The 23,537-nt window shown below is 41.2% G+C and overlaps 1 protein-coding gene across 3 annotated transcripts in view; it reads left to right on the plus strand.

Moving 5' to 3' along the window:
- GRIK2 (glutamate ionotropic receptor kainate type subunit 2) overlaps positions 1-23,537 on the plus strand; it is a 440,535-nt gene that overhangs the window by 244,573 nt on the left and 172,425 nt on the right. For all 3 annotated transcript variants that reach the window (XM_081186549.1, XM_081186551.1, XM_081186550.1), the window contains exons 8-11: positions 1,503-1,646; positions 2,648-2,755; positions 6,711-6,824; positions 17,480-17,686. In XM_081186549.1, the coding sequence (XP_081042675.1) occupies positions 1,503-1,646; positions 2,648-2,755; positions 6,711-6,824; positions 17,480-17,686 (573 nt within the window). The remainder of the gene's footprint in view (positions 1-1,502; positions 1,647-2,647; positions 2,756-6,710; positions 6,825-17,479; positions 17,687-23,537) is intronic.

The raw sequence follows: 23,537 nt of genomic DNA on the forward strand, positions 1-23,537 counted from the left end.
TATTCACAAACAATTTGTGCATGTGAATATTTGTTTATTAGGGATACACTTGGGATTTGGATGACTCCCGAGGTGAACTGAGGTGCTCTGGAGCTATTTTGGGCTTGTCAGAGGCACAGCAAGACCTCTGCAAGACAGCTTGAATCTTTAGCAGGCAATCTTTAGACATGTTTCTTTAAAATGCTGCAGACAACTGTCTGCTGAAAGCAGAAATAATGGCTTTAAGATTTCCTTAATGCTATAACTTTAGAGTGGACTGATGGGGGGAGAGTGTTGGGAAGAGAGGGGAGGGAACACTTAATGGTGACCAGTCATAAGCTTGTAATCAGGGAGAAAAAATAATAATTTAACCTTAAAATAAAACCTTTTTAGTTCTTCCTCCCCTAATCAACTTTAAAGTTGGCTAGCACAAAAGCCCCTCTACTCACTTGTTGTTGTCTTCTTGTTCAGTGGCACCTCTCTCATGTCTGCAGTTTTCCAACCATTGCCCACAAAACACTAAGGGAAGAAGCAATAATTTAAAGCTTCCATAGATACTAGTTCATTATTGTGAAGGCCTGTCTAAACAGGACAGTTTTCAGAAGACGCATAAAAGTAGGCAGGGATGATTCCTTGTGATGTTGTGCACACTCCTAACGTTTATGTACACGTATTGCTTCAGATGTGTAGGGCCCACTGGATCACCATTTTGAGCTTTTCTAGCATGAGGCAATGGGCATATTACACTGCCAGACTGGCTGTTGAAAAATGCATGCCTTATTACATTATAATAACGTGTGTGCAGCAGAAACGGTTGCTCTACTATACAGTGGTACCTCGGGTTAAGAACTTTTAACCTGAAACAGTTCTTAACCTGAGGTAACACTTTAGCTAATGGGGCCTCCTGCTGCCGCTGTGCCACCACCGTGCGATTTCTGTTCTCATCCTGAGGTAAAGTTCTTAACTCGAGGTACTACCTCCGGGTTAGCAGAGTATGTAACCCGAAACGTCTGTAACCTGAATCGTCTGTAACCCAAGGTACCACTGTACTAACTTGGGACTTTATATATGCACACTCTTTTATTTGGGAAGTGGTAGGCTGAAATAAATATGGATACTTTGTGTTGTAATTTAGAGGAGAAATTGATTATGTCAACTTTGGGTGATGAAAGTAGTTGAATAAAGCATTGTTCATTTCTGTCCTGAGCATATTTTTTTTAAAAAAAAAACCTGTTCTTTTACACAGTAACAGAGAACGGTATGTGTGTTGTAATTTGCCCCTCACAGAGCTGCAATTGCCAGCGCTCTTAACAAACTATCGTTCCCAGTGTTCTTTTTCCCTGGGGAGGGGGGACATGTTTTAAAGGTGCTCTCAGTATATGATGTGTATGCAGCTTTTGTTCAATAAGCCCTTGTTGTTGTTGTTGCCTCGAAACAGAGGTGGGAGAATGTGTGTCTTCCTCTTACCTTGTCTGTTGACAAGCTGGACTATTTTCACAGTGGTGTTTGTGCTCTCATTGCAGACGGATGCAGCTTTGATGTATGATGCCGTTCATGTGGTGTCGGTGGCTGTCCAGCAGTTCCCACAGATGACTGTCAGTTCGTTGCAGTGTAATCGGCACAAACCATGGCGCTTTGGGACCCGCTTCATGAATCTCATTAAAGAGGTACGTCACTAACCAAATGTGACTTGTCTTGCCTCCCCCTGTCTTCCCTCTGCGAAAGTTCAGACCTGAAGGTCCTTTGGCTTTGAAATTCTAGTCAAATACACCTTTTGCTAACAATATGCACTGAAATGTTTAATGTGGGGAAGAGCTACAATGATCCGAATAATAAACAAATAAAATGAATCATTTTGCTAGGCAACATCCTCTGTTCTGTTGGGTAAATGATCATAACAATTTAAAATAGAAGAACTATGTGCTGTATTTTTAGACTGGCCTATACTCCTTTCATGCCAAATTTTGTGAAATCCTTTTCACTATATGTCCATAGTATGCTCTCTGCTTTACCAAAGGATTTGTTATACTTTAGTGACATTCACATTTTATGAACCTATTAGTTTCTTCTCATGTTATACTTAATAAGTCTTTTTTATTTTAATTGTGTAAAAAGAACATATTTGGATAATGTAAAGATAAATGCTCTTGATTTCTTAGCAAATAACATTGTGGAATTGTCAGTGTCAGGATAGACAACATGGTGCCCTGCAGGTGTTCTTGGACTACAACTCCCATCAGCCATAGCCAGCACGGCCAGAAGGTTAGAGATGATGGGAGTTATAGTCCAGCAATCTCTGGGAGATACATATTGGCTGCACCTTGCAAAATAGCAAAGGTGAAACAAAAATCTGTACCCACTAAAGAGAAAATTTTAAAAAATTAAATGTCAGCCTTTTATCAACCTAGCAAGATGAATTTTGTGTGTGTGGAAAAGGAAGGCAATTAAGAAATTGTATGCAGAGATTAAGGAAAAGTTTGTTTAATTATCAAAAGAATGCTGGGAATCCAAGAAATATGCTTAAAAAACCCTCTGGCCAGAAGGAAAATCATTTAAACTTAATGAATAATTAATATTTCCATTTTGGCAGACATTAATTTATTCATTCATTCCTTCACTCTCTTACTGCTTACATATGAAATTTATTATTATTTTTCTGTTTTCATAGGCTCACTGGGAAGGCCTCACTGGCAGGATAACCTTCAACAAAACCAATGGCTTAAGGACAGATTTTGACTTAGATGTAATTAGCTTGAAGGAGGAAGGCCTTGAAAAGGTACTTAAGATACTATTTACTTATAACTGATATATCATTTCAAAATACTACTCTTGTCCATTTATACTTAGTGGTAGAATCAATTTGAGCTAAGTTTGAACTACATTGTGTGTGACAGAATATTGGACTTAGCTTTAATAAAGAACATCACAAAAATCATTTACTTCTATGGGGTTGTAATATTCTACTCAGAATAGAGCCATTGAAATGAATAGATATGACTAACTTAGCTTCATTAATTTCAATGGGTCTACTCTGAGTATAACTTAGTTTAATACAACCGCTATGACTGATGCCCAGATGCAAAGTAGGATGTTGTTATTATTGGTCTGCTTGGTTTGTTTGCTGCCTGGCGCTATAATATAGGCTTGGATCCAAAGTATTCTGTTACTTTTTTCACATACCCGAGGAAACTTTTAATGTGGTTAATGAGAATAGCTCTCCTGGTCATCTGGCGAACCTCTTTTGAAACTGATGAGACTTACAAAAGCAGCATGTGATAAAGTATGAGAAACTTCTGTTCAGAATTTTAGGGTGATATTCAAGATTAGTGATACTCAGAGGAGATCCATGGAACTCAATGGGCATGTAATGTAAATTGGATATCACCCATAAAGATTTTTAAAAAATCCATTGGGCACACTGAAATCTCTGACAAGTCCCTGTAATAGCTCTTTGCACCCAAGGCAGCATATGCCATAAATCAAGCAACAAGCCATACTCTGTGTTTGTGTGTGTGTGTGCCATGTGTTTGAACAAAGAACCACTTCAAGCAAGAAGAGATGGGGATTTGATCTTAAAAAACAAAGGCAAATGTTTCATTTAGAAACGGTAATGGCCTTTGCCTGGTGTCTTCTCGCCAATAATATGCTGTTTGGATGACTGTGTGATTCTTTCACTTTCTACATCAGTACTCATTCCTGGTGGTAGATATTGGCTTATATTCTCCATGTTGTGTAGAAGAATGATAGAATGTGATCTGTACTACATATTCACAGATGGTAAGGAGAAGGAGAAAGAGGCCTGCAGGGCAGGGAGTAAGTCCCCCAGACAAGATGGTCTTTATATAGTACATAGATGTTCAACATGCCCTGCTATGTAGCATGAAGCTTGCCTCTATACCAGGCTTCCTCAACCTCGGCCCTCCAGATGTTTTTGGCCTACTACTCCCATGATCCCTAGCTAGCAGGACCAGTGGTCAGGGATGATGGGAACTGTAGTCTCAAAACATCTGGAGGGCCGAGGTTGAGGAAACCTGCTGTATACTGTTGTAATCTAGAATTATCTGCCTCCTTGTACTTTTAGTTCCTGCTTTTTCTTTGTGATATACATTTAATTCACTCTACCTTTGTCCAATACTCTGCCATTGTTTCTGCCACTGTCTTTTCCTAGTCTCACCACCTATGTTCAGGAATGTTTTTCATCTATGAAATGTTGGAGGCTGTTAAGATTTGAGCTAGCACATGGGATTGATTGCAGCACATGTTTTGGCTAGAGGGACTTGTTTTCTAGCTTCCAGTTGAGCACATATTATCAAACCTATTCAGTTTTTTTAAAGCAGCTTTAGAATTAAAACATTTGTGCCGAGCAAATTGACTGCAGCAGATTTGATGCCAAGGTTAATCTTACACTTAAACTTTCATTCATGGAGAAATAGCTTTTAGTGGAACATTATTATGCTGCCTTACTGGTTAACAATAGCGGTGAATTAGGATCCATGGCATAATATCCTGGAGCTCCGCTCACACCTCTCCTGGAACATCAAGAGATAATTTGCTCAGTAGCACACCTGCCAAGCACATGTATGTGCTCTTCTGAAAATACTTCTTAAACCATTTTTAAAAGGCAAATAAAGCATACTAATGGATACTACTTAATTAAAATAAGTGATTTCTGGTTTTTTTAAAAAAATCCTCAGACCTTATGGGCCTAAGCAAATAAAATTCAGCACACAAAGGAAACATATTTTAATTATACTACTTTGAAACCATTAGTATTTCATTTATTTATTACCAACAGTAGCCCTCTCCTAGCATTCTGTAACAGTGTATAATAAACAGCAGGAATGAGTATGCTAGCTCTGCTCACTTGTTCACCCTGCTGAAGTTAAGTGAAAAGTTAAACATTTCCATTTTCAGTTAAAAATTAAAAAGAGAATAACTAGTTATAAAGGAAGTTGATTTGTGAAAATTTATAAATCTTGCTGAATTTTCATTTTCAATTGCAATGGGCAAGTTTACCATAAACCCACAAAGGTACTGTACTCTTGCTTACTGAGACCTTGCCCTGCTTTGCTTAAAAACAGTTAAATTTGCCATACAGTTTTCAGAATAATGATTTGCCAAACCTGTGTTAGATCAGGAAACATAGCACTACTTTCAAAATGTCCAGAATTTGGAAATAATTTTTATCACAAAATCCCAATGGCATAAATCCCTTGATAGGCTTATAACTGTTTACATTAAGGATATCTTATTTACTCTTACTTAATCTTCTGGCGCCTGTACATTTTTTATCAGCATATATGTCTGCCACTCTTACTGGGATCAGTGTCTTTCTCTCTTTGTGCTTGTTCCCTTTCCTGTAGCCAGCTTGGCTGCCCTGTCAATGCCAACATGAACTAAGAAACTCTGCAGGGAATTGTAGGTCTTAAGTGACAATGTTTCATAGGAAGACATGCTGCTCTCTGTCCCTCAAACAAGAAGTCCTAAAGCACCCCTCTCCAATCTGGTGCTGGCCAGATGTTGTTGGATAACAACTTTGATCAGCTCCAGCTAGCATTGCCAATGGGCAGGGGTAATGGGAATTTGATTCCCAACATCTGGAGCGCTCCAGGTTAGCAAAGGCTGTCCTAGAGCATCAACAAACAATTATTGTTGCTCCGTGCAGAGTTCTAGAGGTGAGCTGTATCAGAAAACCCTGCGGAAGCCAGATTTCAAAAATTAAAGATTGACAGTTGAAAATTTTCACTAGTTAAAATACTAAAAGCTAGCAATTTCTTTTAGGGATGCGGGTGACACTGTGGGTTAAACCACAGAGCCTAGGACTTGCTGATCAGAAGGTCAGCGGTTCGAATCCCCGTGATGGGGTGAGCTCCCGTTGTTCAGTCCCTGCTCCTGCCAACCTAGCAGTTTGAAAGCACGTCAAAGTGCAAGTAGATAAATAGGTACCGCTCCGGCGGGAAGGTAAACAGTGTTTCCGTGTGCTGCTGTGGTTCGCCAGAAGCTGCTTAGTCATGCTGGCCACATGACCCAGAAGCTGTCTGCGGACAAACGCCGGCTCCCTCGGCCTATAGAACGAGATGAGCGCGCAACCCCAGAGTCGGTCACGACTGGACCTAATGGTCAGGAGTCCCTTTACCTTTACCTAGCAATTTCTTTTAACTTGTTATCTAGTTAATTCCTGGTGTGTATCAGATGTGGCAGTCAGGAATCTATCTATGCTTGGAACAATCTATCGTTGTAACATGACAGAGAGGTATTGGAGTTCCTACTTGAAAAAAACTTCCTTGAATTTGGGTAATGGCCATGATGTTTCCACTGACCTCTGAAAATGTTAACCATGCTTGTAGAATTCAACGTGTATTTGCTATATAACAATGGAAATTTCATAGTATTGGAAGAGAAAAGGACGGATCCATTTAAAGCAGAGGAAAGCAGGTGCATTGTAAATATACGTTCAGTGAGCTATCAGTCTGCAGATGTGTACTTTTCTTGGAGGATAGATGTTTAGGTGGAAAATTAAGCACTCAGTACTCTGAACACCATTTTTTGCTTTGTGAGACACATTTTGAAGCACAGTGAATAATATTTTAAGCAAGCTGCTTTTTCACAAATGGTAGCAGATATTGGACCAGAGGTGAATTATAAGTGTTAGCAGATTTCTTTTTTATCTTATATTGTTCTGTCCTAGTGGCCTGAAAAGAACTCATATAAGTGCACATGCTGTTTTATAGATTGGAACTTGGGATCCTGCAAGTGGACTTAACATGACCGAGAACCAGAAAGGAAAACCAGCAAACATTACTGATTCCTTATCTAATCGTTCCCTAACTGTAACCACCATCTTGGTAAGTAATCATATGTGCAATTGTTTTTTTGAAATTCAGCTGAACGTTAAAACTGTGAAGAAAAGGCATATTACTTACAAAGCAATGACCAGTATGCAAATGTCTTTTACATTTATTTAGCAATTACTGTATAATGAATGATCTGAAATGTTAATTTAGTTATGGGGTTTTTATGATAATGGCAATTCATTTTAAGTGCTATGATCTCAGCTGACTAATCATTTAGCGTTCTTATGGTTCCTTAACATTTTAAAGTTTAGGCAAAAGCTACCATTGTCGGTTTGGAGAAAGTAATATACATAGTGTGTGTGTGTGAGAGAGAGAGAGAGAGAGAGAGAGAGAGAGAGAGAGACAATGCATGGTTTAGACTGAACTTAAAATCAATTCATCACCAGGATATTCTTTCCAAAAGCAATAGTGATCCGAGACCTGGGAGAAGAGGCAGTGGAAGAGGACTGGAAAAAGTTTAAGGACTATTTACAAAAACATTGTAAATTGTATGAGTGTTAACAAGGATGCAGGTCTGAAAACAACACGGCACCAGCAATTTAGTTGAAAGAAATATGAGAATATGTGATGTTTAAGAAAAAGATGAATTTTGGAGTAATATTATGTAAATTAAGTATCTAAGCATTTGATAAAAATATTTAAAGTCGGAGACATAATATTTGAAAATTACAAGATAGGAGCTGAAACAAGGTGATAATTTGCTGTTTATAATTTTATAATTGGGAACGCAGGAATGGGAGATGTGAGGAAGTCCAAAAGGTTAAGAAAATATGGTTGTTGAATATTGGATCTTGTTGTATGTTTTCTATTATATGTTCCTTTTTTTGCTTTTCCCTGTTTTTCTTTGTCTGTTGTATTTGGGTGATGGTTTTATATGTGTTTGGTGAATTCAATGTTTAAAATCTTTAATAAATATATTTAAAAAAACAACAACAAAAGCAATAGTGAGACTTTTCAGCATCATCCTACATAACCTGTGTGATTAATTTCCCCCCCATATGTGCTCTTTTCCATTGTGGGGAAAATGCCCATTACTCTCTTAAGAAAAAGAAGAATGCTGAACTCCCTTCCCCCCATTTTAGCTCTCATTTTAAGCAAATAATAATAATAATAATAATAATAATAATAATAATAATAATAATAATAATAGTAAGCTTGTATAAGTAAAGCTTCCTAGTCCTGATACTTTTAATTGCCCTCAGGGCAGGGATAAAGTAATGCAATATGTCTATTTGAGAACAGAAGATTTAATTATCAGCGTGAAATATCTTAGACAAGTCTTTTGCATCTCAATACTTTGCCAGATTAGCTTTTCCAGCACAATCCTTAAAAAAGAAAACTACAGTAGGAGCATAAGACAGAGTCCAGCCCACTTTGGCAGATAAAGAGGGAGCCACAAAAGGCTCTTCAGCATCATAAACCATGAAGCGTCTGAGGAAGTTAGCTCTGTGCAGTTCTTTGCATTTTGTTGTTGCTTGCTAAAGAGTTTTGGCAGGGTGGAGGCTCATATGATGACAGTGAAGGAAAAACTGTGTGCACGAGATGGCATTCTTCTGGCTCTGAATCATGGCTTTCAATTGTTGCTTAACTACTAATAGCTTCACTTCTATCATCTTTGCTGAGCAGCGTAAAATGGAACACCCCTTCATTTTTCATTCTATAGTGCTTTCTAATTTAGAAAAGCATTGGCAGAGGAGCTCAGTTCTGTATTCTGACCGACCAGAATAAAGCTCTCTAGGATAACTGGGTTGGGGGGTGGGGAACCTCAAATCAAATGTGTTTCAGCTCATACTCACCACTTTTCTAGTTAGATCCTTTTCAGACACCACAAGACCCGTTGCAAAGTAACCAAAAGGGTATAGAGGATTGTAAGGGTTATTATTTTTATTTCTGCTGTTTCTGCTTTAGCCAGTTTCACAGGGGTACTCTCAAACAAAAATATAAATGCAGCCTGCCAACTGGAGATGTCAAGGATCATATGGAACATCATGCAGCTGGCATTCCAGATGCATGCGAATGAAGACCATCAGTAGTGCTCCTTGCTAGATGCTGCATTGCTGTGGTCTAAACCACTGAGCCTAGGGCTTGCCGATCAGAAGGTCGCCGGTTCGAATCCCCACGATGGGGTTAGCTCCCATTGCTCGGTCCCTGCTCCTGCCAACCTAGCAGTTCAAAAGCACATCAAAGTGCAAGTAGATAAATAGGTACCGCTCCGGCGGGAAGGTAAATGGCGTTTCCGTGTGCTGCTCTGGTTCACCAGAAGCAGATTAGTCATGCTGGCCACATGATCCGGAAGCTGTCTGTGGACAAACGCCGGCTTCCTCGGCCCGTAAAGCGAGATGAGCGCCGCAACCCCAGAGTTGTCCGCGACTGGACTTAACTGTCAGGGTTCCCTTTACCTTTGCCTTACATCATTTACCTCAGCCTGCAGGACTAATGAGGACACCTCAGCCTGCAGCATGGGTCCTACTGTGTCGCATGAGGCCATTTTCCATGCCCAACTATAGCACATCTGGTTTCAAACGTGATCTAAAGTATGGTAAGTGGTAGAAATGTGACTGCCAAGGAACAATCAAGAGCCTTAAATTGCTCTTGGTTGTTCTTTGGCAAGGGAGCCTTTCTGTCAGCACAGCTCGTTTGATAGGCTGTGACAGCAAGCCCCACTGGCATTTGCTGCACTACAGAGTTCCTGGTCAGAAACTCCATTGTATAGCCGATCCCTGTCCAAAGCAGTCTTGCTTTATGTGCCAGTCAGCTGATCAGCACAGACAGCAAGCTTACCACAGTGATCGACTGCACAAATGGAGTTCCCCTTCAGAAACATGGATTAGTAGCATACTGGGAGAACCTCAACTGGATGCCATGTCTTGATCTCGATGTCCTCTGACTGTATTAACAAACTAACACCTCCAAGCATCCACACATCCTCTATGCAGCTCTAAAAACAGAGCAAAAAACAACCAACCAAATAAAGAATCAGGCTTCCCCTCCACTACACATATAAGCCTCAGACCTCTATCACCTCAATGCCTTGATGTCATCCAAATAATAATAATAATAATAATTTATTATTTATACCCCGCCCATCTGGCTGGGCCTCCTCAGCCACTCTGGGAGGCTTCCATAAAAACCAAAAATACAGTAAAATATCACACGTTAAAAACTTCCCTGAACAGGGCTGCCTTAAGATGTCTTCTGAATGTCAGGTAGTTGTTTATCGCTTTGACATCTGCTGGAAGGGCGTTCCACAGGGCGGGCGCCACTGCCGAGAAGGCCCTCTGACTGGTTCCCTGTAGCTTTGCTTCTCGCAATGAGGGAACCGCCAGAAGGCCCTCAGCGCTGGACCTCAGCGTCCGGGCAGAATGATGGGGGTGGAGACGCTCCTTCAGGTATACCAACTCTAGACAGCACTGCTGTGGTAACATCAACAATAGAAAAGTAACGAGTTCTATACCAGGAAGGGTGAACCCCAATACACCAGAGCCCTCTTATCAATAGTCCCTAGTAAGAAGGGCCAAGCAGTTAGGGATAATGGGAGTTGTAGTCCAACAATATCTAGGAACCCAAGGTTGAGAAAGGTTGCATCAAGGCAACCAAGGAGCACCTAAACCTCTGGTCAACCTTTGAATGACTTCTTGTGTCATTTCACTTTCATAAAGTGAATTAGAGCCCATGAAAATGTGTGCTGCAGTAGATTTTTTCATCTTTAAGATCCCATAAGATTTTTTTTTTAACCATTAAGCAGTTTCTCCTAGTTATCAACCAAAATCTGTCTTCAACTGAAATCTAAATGTACCCAGATTATTTGACCTTTCCATTTTATTTGGTTTGTGTTTCATATTGCACATCGTTTTTATAGTGCACACATCTCAGTCCTTTCTAATTTGTCCTAGCCTTCAGGCGCCAATATCCACACACAGTGTTAGCCATACTTGGTGAGACTGTTCATGTTACTGCTTCTAAATGGATTTCATTTTTAAAAAAGAAGAAGAAGAAGCACAGCCTAACCCTAGAAAAACACTTTTAAGTTGTTTTGATTTCAGCAAACATGAGCACAAATCTGTCACACTGAAATCAGTGGGACTTAAAAGTGCTTAACCTGCTAATTGTAGCCACAGTTGTTTAATTACCGTATTTTGCGCCCCATAAGACGCTCCGGCCCATAAGACGCACCTAGTTTTTTGGGGGGGAAATAAAGGAAAAAAATTATTTCCCCCCCAGGCGCGGGGCTGGGGCAGCCCGAGCTTCCCCCGACCCCAGCCCGCAAACAGGCAGCTCTCTGCAAGCCGTGGGAGCCCAGCGGTGGTTCCCGCTGCTTGCGGAGAGATCCGCGAAGCCTGCCGGCGCTGGGATCAGCGCGGGCAGGCTTCGGGATGCCTGCAACTCTCCCCAAGCAGCGGGACAGTTCCCGCTGCTTGCGGAGAGATCCGCGAAGCCTGCAGGCGCTGGGATCAGCGCGGGCAGGCTTCGGGATGCCTGCAACTCTCCCCAAGCAGCGGGAACGTTCCCGCTGCTTGCGGAGAGATCCGCGAAGCCTGCAGGCGCTGGGATCAGCGCGCGCAGGCTTCGGGATGCCGGCAACTCTCCCCAAGCAGTGGGAACGTTCCCGCTGCTTGCGGAGAGATCCGCGAAGCCTGCAGGCGCTGGGATCAGCGCGCGCAGGCTTCGGGATGCCGGCAACTCTCCCCAAGCAGCGGGAGCATTCCCGCTGCTTGGGGAGAGGTCCGCGAAGCCTGGAGAGCGAGAGGGGTCGGTGCGCACCTACCGCTCTCGCTCTCCAGGCTTCAGCGAAAGCCTGCATTCGCCCCATAAGACGCACCCACATTTCCCCTTCATTTTTGGAGGGGGAAAAGTGCGTCTTATAGGGCGAAAAATACGGTAGACCCATGGCAATGAGAGACTAAGTGTGTATGAGCAGTTCATCTTGCTTTAAGTCTGCCCCTGGCCTGGGACTCTTGTCAAGTGGCTAGCAGCATGTCAGAGTAAGACATTAAATTGTTTTGACTGACTGTATGAGTTTTTGGACAACTTTAGGTCTCTATCTTTCTGAAGTCCAAACTGCTAAATGTAAAAGCCCTTTGTGTACTCTTCATATCTGACATAAATGTTAATTAGATATGGCAGCTCTTTTAAATTCTCAAAGCCATAGTGAGCGGTAGATTTCTTTCTCTAAGATTGTAATCCGGATATCCATGGCTAACATAAGGGTAAGTTCTGAACAAACATGGCTATAATTGTGCTTCAAATATGACCATCCTTCTTTTTTTCTTTTTTAACAGTACCACATTTCCACACTTAAAATGGAATAAAAACACTGCAGAATGTCTGCAATAAGAAAATACAATGGTACCTCGGGTTAAGTACTTAATTCGTTCCGGAGGTCCGTTCTTAACCTGAAGCACCACTTTAGCTAGTGGGGCCTCCTGCTGCTGCCGTGCTGCCGGAGCACGATTTCTGTTCTCATCCTGAAGCAAACTTCTTAACCTGAGGTACTATTTCTGGGTTAGCGGAGTATGTAACCTGAAGCGCATGTAACCTGAAGTGTATGTAACCCGAGGTACCACTATATATTTAGTGAGTCATGGTTTCTTTAGAAATTCCATACTTACTAGATACTAATAATCAATTTGATTATCACATTAAAAAGAAAGCCTAAAGTAAAGGAAAACCCTAAATGTGATCATCTGCTTCACAAGCAGGTTCCAGGTTGAATTCCCAGCCACTCCAGGTAGGGCTGGGAGAGACCCTTTCTGAAAACCTGAAGAGCCACTGATGGTCAGTGTGTAGACAGCACTGGGTTAGATGGACTAATGGTGTGACATAGGAACATGGGAAGCTGCCTTATACTAATGAGAGTAATTTTTACACCTGATCAGGGGCATTCAACTGGGAGCCTCCCCAGGTCACTGCTGGAAAATCCAGTATGGGGAAAATGTCTCCTGCTTATTATAAGAATTAACCCAGTTACCCAAGTTCAATATGAGCAGACAAAGAAAAGGGGCACTTGAGAATAAGGTTCCTTGTTGCTTTTAGCCCTGCAGTTAAGGAGTGAAGAGGTGTGGCCAACTACAGAGAGGGAGTAGAACAGCAGAAGCTGTAAAGCTATTGTGTTTGACGTCTCTTGTATCAAAAGCTCAGCGAACATCTGTGGTTTGCTTATGGAAGTTTCTGTCTTTGTTCCACGAAACCAGGAACAACACAGTGCAGAGGCAGGCAGAGAAAAGGAAATGTAATTAGTGAAGATAAACACCAACTTAAAAGTATCTATGGGAAACGTGTGTGTGTGTATCTGTGTATCTATTTATAGATCTCCTACCTTCAGTATGCATAAAATTCAATCTGTTTGGATTATTGGTTAGAGATGCTACTATATTAATTTGAAGAAACCAGAGAACCTTTGGCTGTATTAAAACTATAATGTAAACAAGAAGTAGGCCATAAGGAATCACGCTAGTGTGGCATGCCATTGATCAAGAGTAATGTGGCTGACAATAGCAGAGAACAAATTCTGTTTAGAGTTCACTTTTTTAAAAAAAGTTGATATGAAATGATAAATAAAACTATTTACAGAATGTTAAGTTGATCAAGTCTTGTGTGCTTTGATCTTAGTGGATTCAACTTTTCACACATGCAGCATGATTAATTCTATAGGATTAAAACATCTTCAGGGTTTAAACGCTGAGGTAACCTATAAATAGATAAAGTTGGTTGCTTGGAGCATTGTCAGCTTTTAATATGAATGAATGCTTTGGAAGTTATTCTGAAGTAGGTTCTGTGACTCTAACGACTTTTTCAAAGAAATGTGGTCAGACATAACACTTGCGAGTGAGCTGATCTGGGATTGCTTCTGGTCTCTGTGCAACTCCACTGGGAGACAAAGTCAATATGAGCTGACATGACTAGGAGTTCTAAATAATTTATCTTTTCTGAAGTACTGGAGGGTGTTTGTGTATGAAGCATTCCTGGCTTGGTATATTACTGGCTCTCCACACATCTCATATTTGCCTTAGAGCACCATGTTTTATATTGTATTGGGCTATAGGCCATTTTTCAAGACTCTTGAAATCTTTGCGTTGGAGTAGGGATTTTGATCCCAGTGAATTCTTCACTTTTTGTCTGTTTGCTTGCTTGCTTCATGGCTTATATTTATGCAAAAGAGTATGACTCCATGAGATTTATAGCCAGTGGGGTTTATCATTCTGGCAAGGCAAGCAGGAAAAGAAAGGAATTAGCTAAGTTACAACAATAGTTGCAGTTTGGATCTTGAGCAGTTTGCAAAGTGGGCCCTGTGAAAAAGAGCAACGGCTGGGTGAGTGTGAAACATGTAACCCGGACCTCCTGGTTAGGCCAGCCTGCTGCTGGTTGTACTGAATCTAGGTCACAATCAGGATACCCAGGCCTATAAATATTGGGCTTTGCAAGTGGGTCTTCAGCAAAACCCAATGTGTGGCTGTCTGCTGGGAGAAGCTTGCCTAGGTGGGATGTGCAGGCAGAGTGCAACCCATGATCCTGTACAGTGGTACCTTGGATTACACACGCTTCAAGTGACATACGCTTCAGGTTACAGACTCTGCTAACCCAGAAATAGTACCTCGGGTTAAGAACTTTGCTTCAGGATGAGAACAGAAATCGTGCTCTGGCGGCGCAGTGGCAGCAGGAGGTTCCATTAGCTAAAGTGGTGCTTCAGGTTAAGAACAGTTTCTGGTTAAGAACGGACCTCCGGAACGAATTAAGTACTTAACCCGAGGTACCACTGTACTACATAGAAGCCCTGCACAGTTGAGTTCTCATCTGAACCATCCTCTACACTGCCCTACTTTATGTAGTAGCATGTTCAGTTGTTTTGATATGTAAAATGGAAAAATCAACAAAAATTATTTATAAAAACAAATTTGTTACGACATAATATATTTCCTTTGCATCTAACCTGCTACTTGAGTATTTTTTCATTTCTGCTTTTAGCTATGGCTAGTTCAATACCCCTTTGATTGAAAGGATACCAGGGTAATGTACCCAACCCCACAAAATGAGCCAGTGTCAGAGGAGGAATTTAAAGTTAGATCTCCAGATTGTCTGGTATGCTTGTTTTTAAAGGTATAAACTGACAAGGAGATTCTTGCCAATCGACTTATTGAGGATGAAAAACTGTGCAGGCAATATTCTATTCAAAGTATTATGAAGCTTTGGGGGGGTTTAACTGTTAGCACCACCTCCTTGCAAACCACAGCTTACTCTCACAGACTTGAGTAGAAGATATATGATTAAGAACTATAAGCTGCAGAAATAAATGGCATCAGCGTTCAATAGTGACCCTGCCTTCCCTATAAGGAACTTCTGCTTGTGTTTTAATAATCATCACAGTAGAAGATTCTGCTAGGGCTGCCATACGTCTGGATTTCCCCGTACAACTTTGGGGTTTGTCTAAAAAAAGGCTCAACAATTTGGGGCGGGTTGCTGTATTTTTTGAAATATGGCAACCCTAGACTCTGCTGGATCATGCCAAAGGCTCATTTAGTCCAGCATCCTGTTTCCACTGTAGCCAAACAAACACACACTTCTTAAGAACAGGAATGCAAAACATCCCCACTTCTTTCACATCTAAAAGGCACACACAAACCCTACATTTCCAATCAAACACAAGTACTGAAAGTTGCAGCACACAGAAGCAACTCACCATTTCTCATCCCAATCTCCCTTTCACATTCATATAAATACAAATGATTAAGTAAAAAATAGATGTTATAGAAATATGCTCACACTATCTGCCTACTGTGGTTCTCTCTTATTGAATATTAATTTGAAAAAGGAAGCTGCTCAAAGTGGTAGCCACACCCCTTTCCTGGCAGGATAGGAATGTGCTCTATGGTGTGGCCTTAAGAGAACAGCTGTGAGTATGCTTGGACTGCTCTTCAAGGAAGAGAAATGTTCTCAACTGGGCTGGAAAGCTAGCAGCCCTGTTACTTAATTTTCACATGGTTTTTCTGCACAGAGACACAGGGGAGAGCCCTCTTTACTATAGGTATACTTCTAGACTAGAACTGGGTGTGTGTTGCAGACATTGTCGAGAGAACAGCAGATTGACAGAAATGTTTGCAGAGTTTCTCCGAATTCAAATAAAAGTATAAAATCTGTGTGGGACACGATGGATGCATTGGACTTCCTCTTCTTAAAGTGGTTGTCCCATTAAAAGTTATTGCTGACCAACTGAGTACTCATTTGGATTATATTCTTCATTGCCTCGGAACACTGTATTTATTGAAAACAGTCCTGGAAAATCAGCAGAAATTCTGTATTTGTTTTACATTCTCAGTGCTTATGAAACAAATTACTAATGATCTGCCAATTGTTGGATGTGTTTGCCATTTCATGCATTACTTAATGGACTAAATATTTCTCTGGAGAGCTGCAAATGCATCATAAGCTTCTCCTGGAAATTCAAAGAGATTAAAATACTGGGTTGCGTGTGATCCTCAGTTTAATTTGTCCATAGGCTTCTTTCTTCAAATAATGATGAAGCGTAAACTGATGGTGCAGAGCAGAAAATTGTGTGCATGAAAGACAGTGGGAGAACTGAAGGTTTTCTCAGTATTCTGAAATAATTTGAAAAAGCACTGGCATTCACAGCTTTAAGAATGTAAGCAACGTTTTAAGGGGAATCAGTGACCATATTTAAGATGATTCTAGGCTCTGTTGTAATAGAATATAGGTACCTAGGAAACTGTCTTATACCAAGTCATGTCAGTGTCCATCTAACATAGGGTTGTCTACACCAACTGGTAGCTCCACCAAGAGAAACCAAAGATTGAACCTGAAACTTTATGCAAAGAAGGGGTCTAACATTGAGCTATGGCCCTTCCCCCAAACATGTGCTCTACCACTGAGCAATGGCTTTTGCCATGGTAAATACAGATTAAAATGTATTGAGCATTATCCAGCAAACTAGACTCAGCTAGTCACATGGCTAAGTTCCTGTAGAATGGAACTTATGGATAATGGCAAATTTTTGCAGAATTGACCCATTGGCTCCTGCAGTGATATTTATGACGGTGTACCACATAGGAATCCACTGGCGTGCATTTTTTCCAATTATGGGGTTTTGAATAATAACAACATCACTCAATTTCAGAGTAATCATAGTGTTAATATGTTCTCATCTTGAACCAGTTAATGCTGATTGCCAGCGGTGGAGCTTCATGCTCTGGCACTGGGGGGGCAGAGATCTGGTGGGGGCGGGGGCGGGGGCTGGCGTGCCGCCCACAGGGGCGTGGCACGTGTCTTGGGGGTGTGGCACTCCCAGCGTGGATGAGAGAGCAGCCGCGATGGCACTCCACCAGGACCGCACTGCCAGGGGCGGTGCGCTCCCCCCGCACTCCTCTTCCTCCACCAGTGCTCATTGCCAAACTGTACAACTGGTGTCAATAACTAATTGATGAAAGAAATACATTTTAGCTGAAACTACTATAGCTATATGTACTTACTTTAAAAATGAATTATTGTGTGTATTCAGTGATAGTATCCGTATAACATGATCAAATCAATCTTTCCAGATTTAGAATTATATCTTTAAAATGTATTTGCAATTCATTTTTTTCTGAACTGCAGTGACTGAAGGGTCTCCCTTCCTCTCTACATTCATTTTTTTCCAGGAAGAGCCATATGTGATGTTCAAGAAGTCTGATAAACCTTTGTATGGGAATGATAGGTTTGAGGGATATTGCATCGACCTCCTCAGGGAACTATCAACTTTCCTTGGATTTACCTATGAGATAAGGCTGGTGGAAGATGGAAAATACGGAGCCCGGGATGATGCCAGCGGACAGTGGAATGGAATGGTTCGTGAACTGATTGATCATGTAAGTTGCTACTTAAAAGTTTCATCATCACAAATGACCACATTTTCATTTTGTCTCAGTAGAGCTTGTCAGGAGACTTGTGGAAGCTCACCCCAAATAAAAAGTTGATATTTACTAGTATCCAATTGCCATTGAGTTGTTTAGTGAATATTATTTGCAATGTCAGATAAATTAGACAAAGGTAGCAGACTTATCCCCTCTCTCCCTAACCTCCTCTTCCATCAAGAGTAAGAATGATTAACTGGAAATAAAGTAAAGTATATTAATGGAAGAATATTTGGAAAATACTATTCTGGAATTCGCTACTTCGTGTGTGTGTGTGTAGAATGGGAGTTGTGCATGTTTGATCCAAATTAAACACACACACACACACACACACACACACACACACACCACAAAGAAAACTGCATTAGACATCTTCTTTCTGACACGTACATTCCAAATCTGATAACTTTTTGGTACTAGGTAAAGCCCTTTTAATTTCCCCAGGTCTTTTAGATCTCACAGTTTAAAGTCTGTCTTATGTGGTATTTTTCCCTGCTATGTTTCTATTTTTTTGGGGGGGAGGGGTTATTTTCTTTTTCTGCAAGGTGTGCTGAGAATCATTGTTTGTAAGAAGAGTGGGATAATAAATGCTGGAAAAAATCTTTTACATTTCATACTACATTTAAGTCGCTCTGGTGGTAAAGTGCATGAACGCATATGGTATACACAGTGAACCTGTAGATGGAAGCTCAGGAACAATCAAAACCCTCATTGTGATACCAGACTTGATTTTACATCTCAAAGGAATCCATATATAACCTTTAAAATATGTAGTATTATCTTCCATTAGCATATACTGAGAAGAGCCCTGTCTTGTCCGTTTAAAGCATCAGCTAGGAAGTCTTAGACAGCAAGACAGAAATATCAATGCATGCTAAAACAGCAGGGTAATTCAATGTGAGTCAAAACAGATATCATTACAGGCAATTGTTTATAATTGACTAAGTCAGGCATCCCTTCATTTTATAGCTTTTAAAACATACTCTCTCAGTAGGTGGTGCCAATTGAATTTGGTCTCCTGGAAATGGAGTTTAGTCTCTTTGAAAATTATGCAATTGTCTCTGGCTTCTTTGTGTTTTGTCAAATTTGCATTTATTTTGGCAAACCGCTCAATAGCAAGACATCTGATCAAAGCCACTTGTAATAAAGCAAGTATTCTGAGGCCTGCTGCCATTTAACGCAACAAGAAAGGGAGACTGTTCTGTCATTCATGACTGTACTTCTTAGTTGGTAAGAATGGAGAACCTTGAGTAACTCGGGTGGTGCTGTGGTCTAAACCAATGAGCCTCTTGGGCTTGCCAATCGGAAGGTCAGCAGTTCATATCCCTGCAATGGGGTGAGTTCCCGTTGCTCTGTCCCAGCTCCTGCCAACCTAGCAGTTTGAAAGCACTCCAGTGCAAGTAGATAAATAGGTACTACTGCGGCGGGAAGATAAATGGCATTTCCATGCTCTCTGGCACTCGTCATGGTGTCCAGTTGTGCCAGAAGCAGTTTAGTCATGCTGGCCACATGACCTGGAAAGCTGTTTGTGGACAAACACTGGCTCCCTTAGCCTGAAAACGAGATGAGTGCTTCAACCCCATAGTCACCTTTGACTGGACTTAACCGTCCAGGGGTTCCTTACCTTTTTTTTTACCTTGAGTAAAAGCAGTTTATTATTGGGGCAGGGCAGTCAACTATATACCTAAGGCAAGGATGTGGAACCTGAGGCCCTTCATATGTTCTCGAGTTCCCATAATTTCTGACCCCTGACCATATGGGCTGGGGTTTAGGGAAGTTGTAGTCCAACAACACCTAGAGGACCTCAGGTCTCAGAACCCTAGTCTAAGGGTTTGCATATCTTCCAGACTCTCTCTGTGTAATGGAGTTTGAGACCTTCTCCTTATGCTTCAGGTTGCTTTGTCCTTCCTTAAATATTAAACATTATTGATGTCCCTCATCGCCAAATACTGAAACTGAAACCAAGGAAGAAGCCTAGCAGTAATGTGGCTCCCATAAGAAGCTCCCCTGGCAGATATATGTACCTTAATATCCTAAATAGGGTCAAGCAGTTACATTCAAAACCACAGATTATATATTAGAAAAATTTAAAATAATATTTAGCATTAATAAACTGCATTGATGGCCCTGAGGAATTAGAACATACCGTATGTCTGCGGATATCTGTCCGGTGCGCGGGGTGCTCTGCTTCAGGGCGCCCCGCGCGCCGGGCGGCAGGCTGCTATCCGCAGTGTAGGGAGCCCTGCGGGAACTCCTGCAGGGCTCCCCATGCTGCAGATGTCTGCCCGAAGCGCCGGGGCGCTCTGCTTTCAGCGCGCCCGGCACTCCGGGAAGCAGGCAGCTATCCGCAGCCTAGAAAGCCCTGCGGGAACTCCTGCAGGGCTGCCTAGGCTGCGGATGTCTTCCTGAAGCCTGGAGAGTGAGAGGGGTCGGTGCGCACTGACCCCTCTCGCTCTCTAAGCTTCAGCGAAAGCCTGCATTCGCCTCACAGGACACACCCAGATTTCCCCTTCATTTTTGGAGGGGAAAAAGTGCATCCTATAGGGCGAAAAATACGGTAATTTACAATATTGTGTCCCCATTCTCTCTAGCTCAAGTGTTGCTAGTGATTTGTTTCTCTGGGTTTTGCTAAAAGGGGCAATCTTCCAGAATAGATTCCCCATTTTGAGAGCTTCAGACATAGTCTATTTCTGCATAAATCCATGAAAGCTCATTGAGGTGTCCCCTTAAATGAATGTGTATACCCACCCATTAAGGATCTCTCACCCTGCCCAGTTTAAGCAGTAACAACATGTTATATTGCAGATTGCTTTTAGAATTCCTTGCAAGTTTCAAAAGTGCCTTCTTGCCATGCAGTTACTGTTAAAGAAAGTACTCTCTCTCTCTCTCTCTCTCTCTCTCTCTCTCTCTCTCTCTCTCTCTCTGTGTGTGTGTGTGTGTGTATATGTATATATATATATATATATATATATATATATATATATATATATACACACACACACACACACACACAGGGAGAAGGAGAGAGAGAGTGTTACTCTTTTGGATTATGGCCCCAAAGTGCTGATGCCCGAATTATATTCCATTGTATGGCATGAGCCTATATCTCTTGTATCTTTTCTGTACCTGTTGCATCGTCTTCCATAGCAGAGTCCCACTATTCCTGTTCAGATTATGCTGACCTAGTGTATTTTACCATTCTTTTCCCTCCTGAAAATAGACTGAAATAATCAAAACTGATGACCCTTAGTTTAGTCACATTTTGCGGGGGAAGGGGAACTTGAGGGCTTTGTAGTCTATTATATGTGTAAATATATCCCGAGTCAAGGGGAAGTACCTGAAGAGGGAACGTCCTGTACAGGAGAGTGAGAGCAGGGTGGCAGTGTGGGCGTGGAGGCTGAGGATTAAGCAGGGCTCCCTGTCCACTGTACTGAAATAAAGCTGTTCGTGTTTGACTTTACCTGAAGGGCCAGGAGTCTATTTCTAAAGGAAGGCAGCCCTGCTGGGCAGCACCACATTGTATACACCTGTTGTCCTTCTTTCTGTCTTGCTCCCATGCACAAGGTTTATTTTCCTCTCTTTCACACAACCAGGAGACAAGGAAATATAGGTCGCCTTAAAGGAGCCTCTCTTTAGTTAAAAGATATATACAACTCAGCTGAAGGGCTAGACTGTGCAACCAATTTCTCACATTGGTGAGCACTTACACAAGTAATCCAATTGATTTATATCTAGCCCTGAAGTGGTTGCTTTAAGTCAAGGGATTGATTAATGAAGATGGTCATCAGTATAGCCTTCTGAGCCTCTGTGCCTAGCTAGCAAGCAATCTGTTTCTATTTGTCTCCATTCCAGTTTTCATTTTTTATTCGCCCCTTTTGCTTCCCTATGACATTCCAAAGTGTGTGTGTGTGTGTGTGTGTGTGTGTGTGTGTGTGTGTGTGTGTATACAGACACATTTTCTCATTCTTCAATTAAACAAACTCTTAAGAATTGTAATATATAGTCCAGGAATAATCCTTTTAAATAAAGAGAGTGGGGCGTGCTACCAGATAAGGAGGTTTACCTGAATTATTTATTTTTTTAAACTAGTGTTTATGGTTATGTATTTTCCTATTGTGTGTAATCTGCATACTTAACTTGTTAGACATGTGAACAGTTGCTATGACAGGACAACACGCACCCACACACCTGCCACTGTATGTTGAGTTTTAGGGTTGTGTTTTAGAAATGGGAAGGTGCAAAGCCTTTCCATTTATTTCTGTCTTGCTGAATTTCTGTCTTGCATCTCGTCTTCAGAATGCTTATATGTGAAAACAAAATAGGATTCCTGCAGTAGGAATGTTGTTACCATTCCCAAATTGTTGTTTTGCATTCCTTTTGAACAGACTAGCTATTGTACTTCATTCCTCATTAAAAAGAACAGACTCTGCTGTTTGACAGGGTCCCCTCTTTTCAGTGTAGAATCTTGCAAAATAGCTAGGTTAGGTGTTTTGTAAAGGGAATAAAACAATACTATGTTTTGTTTTTAAGATGGAAATCTTTGCCCAAGAGTATCACTGCATTTGTTTTGTTTTTAAAGTTTTATTGAGGCTTTTCATAATAAGAGAGCACTGCATTTGGACAAACCTGGAGAAAATGTGTGTTTGCACAAATATTGAGAGAAATTTAAATCAAAAGTTACAAAGTGGTAAAAAAGAGAATTCCCTAGATGCCAAGACCCAGGTTTGGGGCAAGTATTATTCAGTGGGAGAACCCCAGCAGAGATTTAAAAACACAAAATATGCAGCAAAATAAAGTGTGGAAATATAAGCTGTTAGGTCTTCAAAATATGCCTTTCTAATTTTTTTCCAAAGTTCCCCTTTTCCCTTACCATGGAAAAAGACCACTTGAGTCTGGAGCAACCAAATCAAGTCTCTTTACACACTCAACTTCTCAGGTCGACTGAAGGAACAAAAGTTTGATTACCTAGTCCCTCCCAAGGTGAGGAAGAGTGACCTAGCTAGACCTGGCAGGACAGCTTACTCTATGGAATTAACCCCTTCATGCATTAATTAGACTTAAGCATGTTGGTTATGTGAGGCTGGTTATCCCACACAAAGGCTGTTTTTAAAACTTCTCAAGAAGAATCATGTGGTTTGGAATACTTCCCTCACCCAAACTGGACTCCTATTCGGTTTTTGGTAAATGAGTACTATTTATATAGGTTGCTTGCTTCCTAGGGTGCTCCCATGATTAATTTGAAAAGCTTCTCTGGCTTTTTCCAATAGCCTGTCGTCTCGTCCAAGCACAGCATGTGTTGCCTTGACTCTGTCACACCTGCAGGTCTTGTGAAGCCCCTGAGCATTGTCACACATATGCTGGGCAATGTGTCAAGCGTTACATTGCTGACTGTACACTCTCTCTGGTAGAGCGGTAATGAGGTGTTCTCTCAGGATGTTATATTCAAGCTGGTTCATTGAAGTAAACATTTGGACATTTGACAAATACATCTGTGCTCAGATCAGAGGCAAAATGCACTGATCATGACACATCATACATTTTGTTCTCAGACCAACTTCTATTAAATAAGCTGCAGTTTAGGTAAACAGACAAAATTTCTAATACTCCATCCATTTTCAGTTATGTATGCAGGGACTTTTGTTAATCCTTATGTCGTAATCCTCAGTACCTTGAGTAATTCCTTTGATAGAAAGCACCTTAGTACCTTAAAAAGAAGGAGCTTGCCATTTTGGGTCTATATGATTAAGTTTAAGTGTGTGATGGCCAACCAACTCCAGGCATTCATAGATAAGGCTGATTTCCATTT

Source organism: Podarcis bocagei, assembly GCF_964188305.1.
Source record: "Podarcis bocagei genome assembly, chromosome: 3".
Lineage (NCBI taxonomy): Eukaryota > Metazoa > Chordata > Lepidosauria > Squamata > Lacertidae > Podarcis > Podarcis bocagei.